We start from the raw sequence: 15,429 nt of genomic DNA, 5'->3' as shown, positions 1-15,429 counted from the left end.
GCTATTTAAAAGGAGGCGTTGATCTTCCCATGCTGTAACACCATACCTCCCACTGTGCACAGAGTGTAATGCTGCCAGGCTGCACATCACTAAGTGTCTGTTCCTTGGCAATGATAGTGATGGAGTAAGCCGCCACGCAGGTGTCCTCTGCCAGCGTGAATAATTTCGAACGATTTCAACCCACTGTGTTTACATTTTTTTAAACTTTCCCAGGGCGCTGCCAAGCCACCAACCAAATAGAACTTTCATATGTTTTGGGCAAAAGTGTCAACAGGCTCTGCTCACACCTGGAATGCATAATAGATAGGAAGCCACGGACAGTGTACACAAAGCAGGAACTGCTGTATACAGAGATTCAGGTGCAAACCTCTTTTTCCAGTTTTAAAGGTGGAGTATCACAAGGGGAAATTGCAGAATGTTGCTTGAAATTGGGCTGCATTTAAGCTCACTTAAGATGCAATTAAGTAATGCATGACCACTAGTGTGCACATGGGAACTTGATATTTTACTCTGGAGAGGTTTGTAGGATCTTTTGTAGGTTGAGATGGAAAATAATGTCTCTACTTTGATCTTGGTCAATAAGTTTTTTAGAATCCAAAGTTATTCCCGTGCATGTCAACACATTTGCCCACTGATAACTGCGTTATTAACAAGTGCATTGGCATGTTGTATTGTAGTTGCATTTGTTTAGTGCTTTATAACACCGAAAATACTCCAAGTCGCATTAAAGAATGGGTAGCCCACTATACATGGAAAGTGCTTGGATGTAAGAGTGTGGAATTGCCATGTGGCCTATGTAGGAAACGTTTGGTGTGGTGCGTGATTGACAAGGTGCTTTTATCTTGACTTGGGCTGCTGCCTGTCGCATTTTACATTTATTTATTGGTGTTCTGTCTGATTACGTGGATCCCTGTAGAATTCACCTCTCTGTCAGGGACAGTCCTCCGTTCCCAGCTTGCACACAATTAGCTACATGCACTGCCCTTAATTGTGCTTTAGTGTCTTCTTCATTATCTCCACTTTCTTTCGTATATTTTTCAAATTAAATTATTTCATTGATACTTACAAATAACTGGTTCCTCTACGCTTTAAGACTAAAGGTTACCTTCAGCAGGAGGTCGTTTTTATAATAACACCTTAAACAAAGACAAATCATTGTTTTCTTATATATCTATACACATTAATACCTTTCACCTGTATGCCAAAATTAAATATTCACTAATGTGTCCCTATGTTTGTATCTCAGAATCTGTTAGAAAATGCCTTGTTGCTTTCCTTACATCATATTCAGCTTACTCTGCAAAAACACTGCTCCTGATAATCCATTTGTTCTGCTTAATACCGACTCAGGAGATGCTAAGTAGTATTTTTCTTCCCATCATCACATTTCTCTTTCATCCGTCTTTCATAGAAAGTCATTTAGGATTTCCATATGTAAAATGAAAAATCCTGCGGACTCATAGAATTTAATGAATGTATCCATCAACAATTTATTTTCCTCTATCAAGTATTTTGATGAGGGAAACTGGGGGAACCTTCAGAGGCAGGAAAACAACAATCATGAGGGGTGCAAATTATTATGAGAGAAAAGCCAGTGCAACTGAGCGGCAGATTGCTTGGCAAAGACTATCGCTCAGAGTGAGACCTAAGTAATGCACTACCACTCTTCAACCAGAAGTTACCCCAAGCCAAGGAGTGGTTACCTACAGCCCCCACCGACCCGTTCTCCATCACCTGCAGCCCCCTTTAACCTGTTACCTAAAGTGAATCCTAACAAGTGCCAAAAAGTGCAACCACACAAGTGCAAGACGATTCTCCACAAAATGTTTTGCAAGGACGAGCTGACATTCTTCTTTCTTATTGTGAATCCATGTTCTATAGTCTATGTTTTACACGGTTTTCCGAGGAAGTTTCAGACTGATGGGGCACGTAGTTGTGCAAGTGCTGCTCTGTGTGGGAAGAGGCCAGCAAGCCGCCGTGTTCCATGCCTAAACTTACCTGTAGGCAGATGGCCCACCGTTACAACATCCCACGTCGCCTTTCTTCTTTCTGGGGATGTCTTGGTGGGGGACAGCCATTAGGCAATCCTCATTTCCTGGAGAATTCTAGGTCCTAGATTTCTTCCTGCAGAAAATATCTAGCCCAGTATAAGATGGCAGCCTTGCTTTCTTCCCCTAAAAAAGGTGAATCCTAATGTACCCCGTCCTTGACACAATTTCCCGTTTTCCAGAGTATATAAGGGAGCCTGTCCATCCTAATTTGCGTCACAATGCTTCCTAGTGTTAGGTGTGTTTCTTCACTCCTGATTCCTGTCCTGAGGTCTTAGTCTCTTCCTGGAGAATTTTCTGGAGGCGCTAACTGCTAGGTGCTTCCTAATGTTGGGGGCATTGAGGCTACCTAACGGGCTAGACTTAACCCCTGGCAGATGAGAGCAGCCAAGGTCAGAGTCTTTCAGCCTCCTCACCGTAAATTTCCTCCAGATCAGCGTCCAGATCCTGACAGTTATTGTTGGTTGTCTCCCGTATAGTTTCCTGCACGGGCACTTTATTAATACTATTACCTTAACTTTTTCACATATCACATAATTTCTCATTTGTATATCTGTAAATGTTGTTGGGTGTTGTATTGATGCTCCATTTATAATTGCATAACAATTCGAACACTTCAAGCATGGGAATATATATACCCTTCTATGTGCTATGTTTGGTACTCTGCTCTTTATTTAAAGACTGTCTCTTCCCAATGTGTCCAGTATGCTCCTCTTTCACATATGTACGTACAGTTGTTTTTCATGACACAGTTTCAATATATTGTATTTTTCCAAGCTATTCCAAAGTTTATTTCACTTTATTTGTTACTTGTTGAGCCTGTCCCTCTAACAGGAACACAAGAAACCGCTGACAGGTTTCAGCCTATGACAGGTGCAGTGGGTATGTCTAAACTTGAGTCCCATGCTTGAATTTACCAATGACCTTGACTTACCTTATAATATAGTCTAATGTCGATAATGAGGATTCAATATTTTTGTAAATCGATATTTCAACCACAACATAGCAGTAGAATGCCTCATTGTGTAAAGGACTCAAGTTACATCTGAGTTATGAGCTCAAATAAGCTGAAACGAACCGGGGACCCTTGTCCTCCATTCTGGAGGGAACCTGGCCTGGTTGTTTGGGATGAACTGTTCCTCTAGGAGCAGCACCAAGAATGATGTACACGTGCTTCTCTCTGTCAAGAGGAAAACAAATGATTGCTAGTAGCTGATATTTATTCAGACATTCCTTACATCAATGTCTTGTTTGTGGCAATAGAGGTTTGGTAGTAGTCACAGAAAATTGTGCTATCGCAGATTCGTTTTTGTGTTTTTTAAGATGGCTGTGTTCTTGTATTGTTTGTGACCTCATGCTCATCTGAAATAGTATGCTTTCCTTGTTGCTATGTGCACTCGCTATCTGCTAGTGATTCCCTTCGTATGCGATGCAGTGCCCTTGTGATATTTTCACAACTCTTCCATTCCCCAAACACAATCTTAAATTCTTTCAAATCAGCAAACTAATTGTTGAAGGTGCATCCTTTTGCAATAATGTGTTACAAACAACCGCAAGCATTTGGCCTAGAGGTAATGTTAATATTCTTTCACCAGAAATAAACCAAGCAAACATGCATGTGCTGGCACTCGTGGGATAGTCATAAAAATTAGATCATAGTTATAATTTTTGGTAAAACTACTAATTCATTTATGACTTTTCTTAAATAATTTTTTTAATCTAGTTTGATGAAGTAGAAATGTTATGCTATTACCAGCCTCCTTGGCTTAAGTCATGTACATGTCAATGTATTCCTGGCCCACATGGATAAAAGGGCAGAAGGCCTGCTGGCATAAGTAGTCCCCTATCCCTTCACTCACCTGGCTTGCGAAAGCCAATGCGTATTAGGATAGTTGTGCATGCATGCCTGCTTCTCTGAGCAACGAGTCTGCAGATTCAAGCACAGGAGTTGCACTCGCAGCCTTTCCCTCCCTTCTCCTGCAGGTTCTGATTGTGAATTGAAGAGACAAGGGACGTTACATTATGACATATATATATATATATATATATATATATATATATATATATATATATATATATATAGAGAGAGAGATAGAGAGAGAGAGAGAAAGAGAGAGACAGGGAGGATTTTTTTCTTTTGCTGATAACTTTGGCGCCGTTTGATGAATCTTCGCAAACTTTTCCAAGAAAATACGACGCTCACTTCAGCCTCTATCTGTAAAGTTTCAGGGTGATACATCAAGCGGGGGCCGAGAAAAAGGGAGGGTCCCAAAACCCTTTTCTCGATGCATTTTTTCCAAATTTGGCAGAAAGGTAGCTCTTGGTCCAGAAAGCAACCTTTTTGTTATTTGGTGTGAATCGATTCAGTAGTCTTTGAGAAATTAAACAAAATCCAAATTAGTACATATAAGGGCGTGAGGGCTCCATGAACCCTCCCGATTTCATGCTGAGATCTGATTGGCTGCCAACACTTCAATAGGAAAGTGTTGGCAGCCATGTTGGGACTCAGCTTGAGCTGAGTCTTTGAAAAAAAGAATATAAAAAAAGAAAAGGGGCCAGGGATGGGGGCACCGTGACCCCATAGCTCTAGTGCTGGGGTCATAGAGGGACAGCCCCACAGCAAAAAAGCATTTTTGTTTTTTTAATTGTTGGCAGAAATTGCAGCGGATCCGCAGATCCTCTGAAAATTCAAAAAAGAAAAACTATGGTGGGCTCCCGCACTTGTTTCACTTAAGCCCCCTGGTGAGTCAGGTCCCGGGAGCATTTACATTTTCAATGGAGGGGCACAAGGACCTCCTGTAGCCTGGGGACTGCGACCTCCCCATCGCACAATTTGTAATCGAATGCATGGGGGCCGTGTGGCCCACCCTCGCAGCGCCGTAGACCACCACCTTCCCAGGGAAATAATGCAGATGTGTGCGGGGGACGCGTGACCCCACCGCAGCCCTGGGGATCACCACCTCCCCGGGGGAAAGGTAGTAGTAAATCCAGGGGGGAAGGGGTGCACAGCCCCCCCACAAACCTGGGGACCAGCCACCTCCCCGGGCAATATTTAGTTCTGTGCAGGGGGATGCGAGGCACACCCCACAGCCCCTGGGACCACCACCTCTCTGGGGTTAAACTACAATAACTAGGGGGGTCCATTTCAGACCCCGGGGACCACCACCTCCCAGGGTCAATACTCATTGGAGGGGGGCTGTGTGGCCCACTTAAGGCGCCATAGATGTCCCTGAGGGCCAGCTCCTGTTATGTCCCGGGCTGCCCCCCCAGGACATAGCTCTGCTTGTTTTTGCTTGGTGGGAGCTAGCAGCTCCCACCAAGCAAAAGCAAACAAAGTCTGCTTTCTATTAAACCGCTCCCACTAGCAGAAAGCATAGTTGTAAAGGGATGGAAGAGAGAGAGAGAGATTGTAATTGCAGTGGTCTCTCCATACAATGACTTCTAGAGTCAGACTAGCAAGATGTTTGGTACAAATACTATAGTTATGTTTGGATGCAGAGTGGAACAGGGTCACTTTTGGGCTAATGGTCGGTAGGTTGAAGGTTCAAATCCTAGTATCGCTTGGCAGTGTGTTTGTTTATTTTCTAGTGTTTTGAATGTTAAACCTTCCTAGTGATGGAACATTCACATTTCTTTCCAATCATATGCATGGTTTGACTGACATAGGTATGTCTAGAAGCATCACAGTAATGAGTTACCTTTGGCCTAAAGGTTAAGGTCACAGACCCTTGCACTGAAAGTTGAGGGCGCTACTCCAGGGGTGTCATTTTCCTTCTTTAATTTCTTTTAAACTTCAAAAGTTTAAGGTTCATAGTGAAAAGTGATCTAACTCTTTTTAATTGACAAATACATTTTTGTTTTCAATTTGTCCAGAAATATATCATTCTAAATATATCATTCATCAACGCCTAAAAAACTCTCTCTCTCCTCCCACTCTATTTCTCTCTCTTAATTTCTCTTTTTCAATTTCTTTCCCCCACTCACACACCCACTCAAACCCTTACGCACCCACACACAGAACCACTCAGCTTCCACTCAGAGACCCACTCAGACCCTTGTGCACCCACTCAGAGCCCCACTCAGACCCTCACACACCCACTCACAGATCTACTCAGACACTAACGCACCCACTTAGACTCTCACACACCCAATCACAGACCCACTGAAACCCTCATACACCCACTCACAGACCCACACAGACACTGATGCATCCACTCACAGACCCACTAAGACACTGATGCACATACTCTCACACCGAGACAGACATTCCTACAGCCATTCTTACACACGGATACATTCTCTCACACCTATTCTCACACCCAGAGAGACAGGCCACTGTCATCTCCCACTGTGCACCGCCAAAGGCTGTGAGCAGCATGGGGTTGGGTGGTTAGGGGGTTTGGCTGCTGGGTGGTAAAAGGGGGTATAGCAATAAAAATTACTTTACATTAAAAAAATATAGAAATTCACTTAAAACAACAAAGGTTACAGGTACGTTATAGTTAGCCTCACAAAATTCACCTGTTATAGTTAGAGTTATCTCAAGTAACTATAACCCGTGCCCTAAGGTAACTATAACTCGCACCCTCACCATGCACTGCAAATTACCCAACAAATTACAGCACTCATGACATCTTTGATAACATCATTGACAATATCAATGTTATGTTATGTTATATTATGAGGACTTATAGAGCGCATGGCTACCCAAAGGCCTCCCAGCGCTGAACGGAAATCTTCAAAACACAAGCTGAGGGCAAGATCAAAATAGCCAAGTTTTAAGTAGGCGACGAAAGGACAATTCATGGCTGGTTTGTCGTAGGCCCATAGCAGAGAGTTCCACAATTTAGCTCCAAGATAGGCCATGGAGCTTCCACCCCATTTAGACTTTTTTACTAAAGGGATTACAGCAAAGGCAGCTGAAGAAGACCTAAAATGTCTAGCAGGATTGTGGAAGGAGGAAAGGGTTTGCAAGAGTGGAGGACCTTTGTTGTAAAGAGCTCTGTGGATGCAACACAGCGTTTTAAATTTTATCCGTTGCTCATCTGGGAGCCAATGCAGAATAGAAAGAGCCGATTTGACCGATTTGTGTCCAAGTATATTGAAGTGAAGGCGGACGGCAGTGTTTCTTTTTAACATATTTCGGCGCACCGAGGTACAGGGCACTACCATAATCCAGGCGAGAGATAATGAATGCCTGGATGATGAGCCTGTTTGCAATAAGTGGAAGTATTTTAAACACCTTTCTGAGGAGTCTTAGCGTACCAAAGCAGGTGGAAGAAATTTTCTTGGCCTGATGGTCCATGGTTAGCCATGGGTCAAGCCATACTCCTAAAATCTTGGGGCCAGATGTACGAAACGTTTTGTATGGCGCAAACTGCAAAATTTGCAGTTTGCGCCATACAAAACACGCATCGCGATGCACATTCCCATTTTGCGAGTCGGTAACTTGGTTACCGACTCGCAAAATGGGAATGCGACTCGCAAATAGGAACGGGTGTTCCCCTTCCTATTTGCGATTCGCAGCGCGATGCAGAATTGCTTTGTGACCGCAAACGCGGTCGCAAAGCAATTCGAAGTTAGCACCCATGTGAAGTGGGTGCTAACCCATTCGCAAAAGGTTAGGGGTCCCCATGGGACCCCTTCCCCTTTGTGAATGGCTCTAAAAATATTTTTTCAGAGCAGTCAGTGGTCCTATGGACCACTGACTGCTCTGAAAAAATTAAACCAAATGGTTTAATTTTCCTGAGTGTATTGCAACTCGTTTTCCTTTAAGGAAAAAGGGCTGCAATACCAAAAAATAAAACTCCTTTATTAACAAAGCAGTCACAGACATGGTGGTCTGCTGTCTTCAGCAGGCCACCATCCCTGTGAGTGCAGGGAATCACAAGGGGGTCGCAAATTGCGACCCACCTCATTAATATTAATGAGGAGGGTCTTTGCGACCCCCTTGCGATTCGCAGATGGTGTCAGGGACACCATTCTGTATATGGGTTTGCGACTCGCAAATTGCGAGTCACTCAGACTCGAAATTTGCGAGTCGCAAACCCATTTCTTACTACATCTGGCCCTTGATGTGTTCCCTATGAGGGGGCAGATACGCTAAGGAGTGAAGCACAGGAGAAAAAAGATTCGACCGAGAAAGATGGCCTAGGATCATGACCTCTGTCTTATCTCCATTTAACTTGACTTTACATTCAGACATCCATTCAGACACTGCCCTTAGGCAGGGGGCGAGTGCCGTCTCCAATGAGTTCTGCTCAGTTGGGTAGGAGACTACCAGCTGGGTGTCATCCGCATATGAAACTAATGAGAGACCATATGGCTCCACTATCTTTGCCAGTGGTGACATGAAGATGTTAAATAAAGTAGGGCTAAGTGAAGAGCCTTGTGTCACTCCCCAGCTGCTATTGAAGCAACTGGAGAGAAACGAACAATCTAATACCTGAAATGATTTTGCCTCTAAAAAAGAGGAGAGCCAGTTCAGAGCCTTGCCTGTAACTCCAGTCTCCTTCATTCTTTGAAGTAGAATGCTGTGATCCACAGTGTCAAAGGTGGCACTGAGATCAAGAAGAATAAACGCTGACACCAACCCCTGATCATGGTGCTTCCTGACCTCTTCAGTAACTCCAATCAGCGCTGATTCCGTGCTGTGTAGCAGTCTGAAGCCCATCTGGGAAGGATGAAGAATATTATTGTCCTCAAGAAAATTAGGGAGATGTGTGTTGACATGTTTATCCAGTATCTTGGAGAGAGCTAGCAGCAAGGAATGGGCCTGTAATTATTAAGCACGGATGCATCTAAGTTAGGTTTCTTAAGCAAAGGTTTCACTATAGCATGTTTCCACTGGTAGGGAATGATACTGCTAGACAATGACAGATTCAACATGTCAGTCAAAATAGGAACTATAAAGGATGACCCCACCGCTAACATTGTAGGGGGTGCTGGGTCCAGGAGGGAGCCAGATTTGAGGGTATCCAATAACATTGAAGCCAGTTCCGGGGAGAGAGGCAGAAACTGCCAGAGCACAGCTGTGCATTTTGTACGTTCATCCCTAAGAGCATGGGAACTGTGAGTGCCCATCGGGAATGTCGAATAAATGTCTAAGAATTTTTGCTGGAAGAATGATCGCAGGTTGTTGCTCTGTTTATGAGATGCTTCCACACATTCATTATGAGAATGTGAGTGGGCAATTTCTCTTAGTAGCTGAAAGATCTCTTTAGGAGAGTTAGAGTTCTGTTCTATTTTAGTGGCATAGTAAGTGCTTTGTGCTGATTTAATTTCCACATGAAACAATCTAATGACCTTTCTGTATTCATCTTTCAGCAAAGTATCATAAGTTTTGCTCCATCTTCTTTCCAGACGTCTGCAGTCCCTCTTTAACTGACATAGGTGGGAGGAGAACCAAGGAGCACCTTTTTTCAAATGACCTCTCAACCTCGACGTATAGGGGAGGACAATATCTAGGCTTTTGGTGATCCAATCATTAAATAGCTCTAGGGAACAAATCATATTTCCCCTAAAGGTAGGTTTCAAGCTCTCTAAAGTGCTAATCCACTCTCTAGCATTAAGCATTTGCCAGCCCTATAGGGCTGGGTTAAAATTTGGGAGGTTTTATCTCCTACCGGAGTGGGCAGGTTAAGAGAGATTAAGAAATGGTCCAACCAAGCCAGAGGAGTGGGGGGCAAGGTGGTTAGACCAGGGGCATTACTTAAAACTAGGTCGATAGTGTGACCTTTATTATGTGTTGGGCCTCTGACCAATTGTATTAGGTCCAGGGTGGCCATATCAGACAAGAATCTTTTAGCCGCAGCATTGTCTTGATTCTCTGCGTGAATATTGAAATCACCAAGAATAGCGACATTTGGCTTGTTGCATATTAAATCAGCAAATTGCTCTGGAACTGATTGTAGGAAATGTTGCAATGAGCCAGGGGATGATATACTAGGGCCAGTGAGAAACTACACTGAGAATTTAATAGAATGGAGAAAGACATACTCTCACAGGCGGGCAACTGAAGGGGACGGGAGGTAACCTTAACAAAATCCCTAAAGGTAATAGTGATTCCCCCTCTTTTTGCGGAGTCTCTATCTAACCTGATTATCAAGTAATCTTTGGGCAAAGCCAAGGCTACATCCGGAGCCAATCCCTCATGAAGCCAAGTCTCTGTAAGAAAGCGAGCTGTAGGTTTCCGGTCGCTCTAGAGAAGGTTAATATTCAGATTATGGGCAGCCAGTGAGCAGCAATTAGCAAGGAGGAAACTACTTTGTGAGGCTGTACGAGGTACATGGTCCATCAGTGCTTTGGACACCAATGGCAAATGGCACAAGTTGAAACAACTTCCAAGAGATTAAATCAGCCCTGGCAACCCTCTTCGGGTTCTGGTCTGAGTGACTGAAGAAAATCGTGCATGGCGGAGGCGTGAGTTATAAAGATATATATATATATATATATATATATATATATATATATATATATATATATATATATATATATGTGTGTATATATATATATAATGGAAATCCACTTTGCATGTAACACTGTACTAGAACATCAAGTACACAGTGATATGCAGAAAAATACTATTTAAGAATCATTGATGTGAAAAGATAAAAAAATTAAATTCTCTCTAAAAGCATTTAGTTTGTGGAACCTCAATGAGCAACACAACTGTTTCTTTGCTGATTTACGTATTTTATCACAAAGTCAAGAGATATGAACAATGACATCACACTTAGTGTCAACTTTGGCATACTTCATGACATTACTAATGGAATCACATATTAAATGACAGTGCCATACATGATTAGGACACTGCTACCTATGATTTAGAATAATGTAAACTCCTTACAAACATTCATATTAAATCACTTGTCTCTTCTACCAAAAAAGGTGAATGTCTATGATGTACACATACTCACTCAGGCCCTCATTACAACCCTGCCAGTCTACTGATCACCAGGATTGAGGTGGCGGTCGGACCGCCGCCAATGTGGTGGTCCGAGTGCCACATTACAATCGCGGCGGTAGTGCCCCATTCAGACCACCAGCACCGCCAGTTTTCCTCGACAGGAGAGTCTGGTGGTGCCGGTAGTTCTTATCAGCCAGGGCAGCCCTGAAAGCAGCCCTGCCCTGGGGATTACGACTCCCTTCTCCACCATTGGTTTCATGGCAGTAACCCCACCATGAAATGGCTGGCGGACACAGGGTGCAAGGGGCCCCAGGGACGTCCCTGCACTGCCCACGCAGTTGGATCAGTGCAAGGACCCCCCTGGCCAGCCCTTCGCAAAGTTCACTGTCTGCTCTATTACAAGCTGGCAACAATGCTGTAGGCCGTTTCTTGCTGGGTCAGTGGGCGGAAACCAGTGGCAAACTCGTAATGGGACTGCCGGGGAGGCCGTCGCACTGGTGGCATCCTACCCGCAGTGACTTCGGCAGATGGGCTTTTCCGTCCGCCAAAGTCATAATGCCCCCCTCAGTCTTTCTTGTTGGTTATAGTATAAGTGGACAAATATGTATATAGTGCAGCACCATAATAGAACTTGCTTCATTGTCTGTGTAGTGGTAAACTATTATCAATGTGTCTTTGCTCTGCCAATGTGGTGGCCCATATCTACATTGATAAGTAGCAGCTACCTGTAGCTATTCAGTATTGGTTTTACTAGATGAAAACAGATAAGCAGTGGGATTACCATTTAGGGTAATGAAAAAACTCATGAGCACACCAGGGAACAAGTAATGGCCAGTACAATTAGTAAAAATAAAATACATTAACAAAGAGACAGTAGTCATGATAATGATATTGAAAAATACCTCCACTGCCACAACAAAACGTATTTGTTCTTGTAGTTCTGTTTCTTCAGCGTAATTCTGTAGCTGGAACTATCCTCAACATTTACATGACATTACCCCGCTGCCTGTGAACAACACGTGCAAAATAATAATCTACCGTTGTTATTCCCTGTAGGGTTTCTTCAAACTACGGCTGATGAATTTTGCTTTTACTATGCCAGAAAAGACGGTGGGATATGCTTTCCAGACTTCCAGAGAAAACAGGTTCGAGGCCCAGCTTCCAACTACCTGGACCAGATGGAGGACTATGTAAAAGCTGACGAGATCAACAGGTTCACACATTGACAGATACTTCTAAAATCATGAAAAACGGATTTATCATGTTTGATTTATTTTGTGCCAATTTAGTTTGTAATTGTCCTTGGCCCTTTAGCCTTACAGATATTTTATGGTTTTGCTGCTTTTTGAAATGTACGTTTTGTAATCACATGTTGATGACAAGTATATCACAAATCTTCTGTTGTTAATTAACTTTCTATCTTGTAGCCTAATTCACACATTAATATTTTGGAATGGTGGGTCCTTAGATCTAGGAAGTGTAATTGAAACAGGTCAGAGATATTCTCAGAAATCCTTTGCTAACCAATGCTTATTTGCTTCGCCTTCAATCAACCCCACTTTCAATTATTGTTCCCACACAGAGCATTGTGCTTCACAGAATCACATAGCGACTCACATATTGTTCTAGTATACTGGGAACAGATCTTCACAAAATATTTTCAGTTATGCAATTATCAATTTTCACAGGTGAAAAAATGGCCAAATCCTTCAAAGTCTAACAAACTGATAGGGTGGAGGGAAACTTGCAAATTTCTATAAGGTGTAATAGAGAAATACACATCAATACAGAAGCAAACCAAAATCTGTTTTTTAGCTGTCATAGTCTTGTTATGCGATTCTATTATGTTTTGTGTGGGTCCCATATTTGTTAATATATACGATTTTGGCTTTTTTCAATGATGCTTTCATGTATGTTCACAAAGATATGATTACAGTTTACTCACCAATATATGATGACAATGAGATGTTGAGTATAGTTTGAGTAGGGAAATCCAAGTACTCCATCATCTTGAATGATTGGCTATAGAGGTTTTGTTTTGTTTCTGTGAATTAGCCAATCCTTAGGTCATACGTTGCTGCAAGCCAAATTTTAACATTTCGACTTCATTTGTTTGTAGAGCAAAGTTACCAATATACATAGCCTGCCAACCTTTCCCCTTAATAATAGTGCTAATGGAAGTGAGGGTTTGGTAGACTAGTTTATCAGTGCTGTTTCTCTATACATTTGCAGACGGAATCACCTGTCCTCTTCTATTGTTCCTTCCTATTTCAAAAGTTAAATGCAAGTCATAAAATGGAAGGCAGTCCTGTTGATAAAAATGGTTTAAAGATCAGATAGATGGAAAGTTTTCAATTGAGAATTCTGTTTGTAGTCATTACGTCCATGGCAAGGAACAATTATTCTTAAAAAAAACATACCTTCTCTAATGGGATACCAACCATTCTCCTTCTCATTAATTGAGATACATATCGGTAGATCGGGAAAAGTATAAATGGTATAATAAAATCATTAACCAAACTGAAATGAAGGGATTTTTATGGTAATAGAAAATGTATAAGATTCCCACGCAAACCTCCCAGATGTTTTTACCTGTGGGATCCTTCCTAGAGCAATTTTGAGGAAACCGCTCCCCTACAGAACCTATGTGTAACTGAACACATATGAGCAACGTGGTTGCTACTAATTACTAGTAGAAGTCCCTCTTTTTTCGATAACATAGCTATTCAGATTACAGTGAATCACGATATATCATAAGAAATTGTGGTAATTCTTTTGAATGAAACTGTAACTCACAGACATACTCAATATTTTCTGAAGGCCGACTTTTCCTTTGCAGCTAATCTTCCACAATGGAATACATTTGAGCAGTTAAACCATGATCACACCATTCAACCTATTTTACCTTTCCACAAAGTATCATTCACAGAGCTCTCCAGTTGATCTTTTTCCACAGTTCTATGTTGGATCTTTTTCTGAAACCAGGATATAAACACTAATTTTCACACGAGTGCCCAGTTCTAATGGTGAAGCAGCACAGCCGTTACAATGTATATCCTTGTCAAACCTACAGCAGTTCAACTAACTCCTTGAGGCGTTCATCTCCTTAAATCTGCGTTCACTTGTAGAAGTTTGCAGATAGAGCATGGTACCAACTTTTAGCCATGGGGCAGCTCACCAGTATCTTAGCTTAGTCACATTACTGGCTCCTGCTTTGATAAAGAGGAACTCCTTACTCAACTGCAAATTGTACCAACTCATATGCTACTGCTTTCTCTATAGTTTTTATATGGGCAATCACAACTGAAATTCATATATTCAACATCATATGCCAGTCTTCTAGGTTTGTGACATTTATGGATGCAGTGGACAATCTCCTGCTGTCTTCTAGCTCAAGTCCTGCTACATATTTTCTCAAATCCTTGCAAATCCAAGCAAGTTCATTCAGGAAATCCTTGTGCAGTGCATGACTACATGTTTAACCACTTCACGAGCTGCAGTGTGGGGCAAGGTAGAGCTATCCTCTCTCACCTTATGTTAAAGTGTAACCACACGAGGAGTCACACATTGTAACATCTAATTATATGAGAATGCCCTTCAGGTTCTCATTTCATTTCTAATTCTCACAGTGTTCTTTCATGCCTCAGTTTTAATGTTTAGGTATGCAAAAACCCATTTAGCAACCTGAGTCATTATGCCTTCGTGTGGTGCTCTCACGGTCCCGCACATTTTCTCACTGTTCTCTCCCAGTGACTGACTCTGGTTCCCCAGGATAAATCTGCCAAGGTTTCAAAGCAATCCCATGTGTTTTTTTGTAGCATTGCTTGGAAGGAGAGGAAGGAATAGCTGTGGCTTGGCATTACTTTGCCCTGTGGCACAGTCAGAAACACACATCAGGATGTAATGCCTTTTCCTCAGAAGTAAACTGAAGAGACTGCACATTTTGAATGGTTTTCTACTGAAAATGCTTCTGTTTACTTCCCTCTTAATTTCTGTGACATTGGTTTATTTTTCTTGCTCATTCTCCGTTGATGCCTCATATTGTGTCTTCTTCTGGGGGACAAAAGATCATTTATATAGCGTAATCCTCAATCTCAAATGCATACACTACATGGGACATATTTCCTGACTATCATTATGTTCTTTCACAGGAAACACAAACACAACTACTTTTGTCTTCAAGAGGTGGTACGAGGGCTGAGGCAACCCGTAGGAGCAGTACATTGTGGGGATGGCTCCCGTCGTCTCTTCATCCTTGAGAAAGAGGGATATGTCAAGATATTTACTCCTGAGGGAGAGTTAATGAAGGAGCCCTTCTTGGATATACATAAGGTGGTTCAAAGTGGAATAAAGGTAAGTACCAAAGATATGTATCATTCATTGTTGCTTAGGTGCACTTAAGTATTACCCATAACATGAGATAATTATATTTTCCCCATCCAACAATACTCCAGTGTAAAAAAATATTTC

At 42.2% G+C, this 15,429-nt stretch overlaps 1 protein-coding gene across 2 annotated transcripts in view; it reads left to right on the top strand.

Moving 5' to 3' along the window:
- HHIP (hedgehog interacting protein) overlaps positions 1-15,429 on the top strand; it is a 209,679-nt gene that overhangs the window by 22,918 nt on the left and 171,332 nt on the right. For both annotated transcript variants that reach the window (XM_069242604.1, XM_069242603.1), the window contains exons 3-4: positions 12,016-12,172; positions 15,111-15,312. In XM_069242604.1, coding sequence (XP_069098705.1) covers positions 12,016-12,172; positions 15,111-15,312 — 359 coding nt within the window. The remainder of the gene's footprint in view (positions 1-12,015; positions 12,173-15,110; positions 15,313-15,429) is intronic.

The sequence above is a fragment of the Pleurodeles waltl genome, chromosome 1_2, assembly GCF_031143425.1.
Source record: "Pleurodeles waltl isolate 20211129_DDA chromosome 1_2, aPleWal1.hap1.20221129, whole genome shotgun sequence".
NCBI lineage: Eukaryota > Metazoa > Chordata > Amphibia > Caudata > Salamandridae > Pleurodeles > Pleurodeles waltl.
Note: the sequence above shows the minus strand (reverse complement) of the source record. Positions and strands in the feature narration are given on the sequence as shown.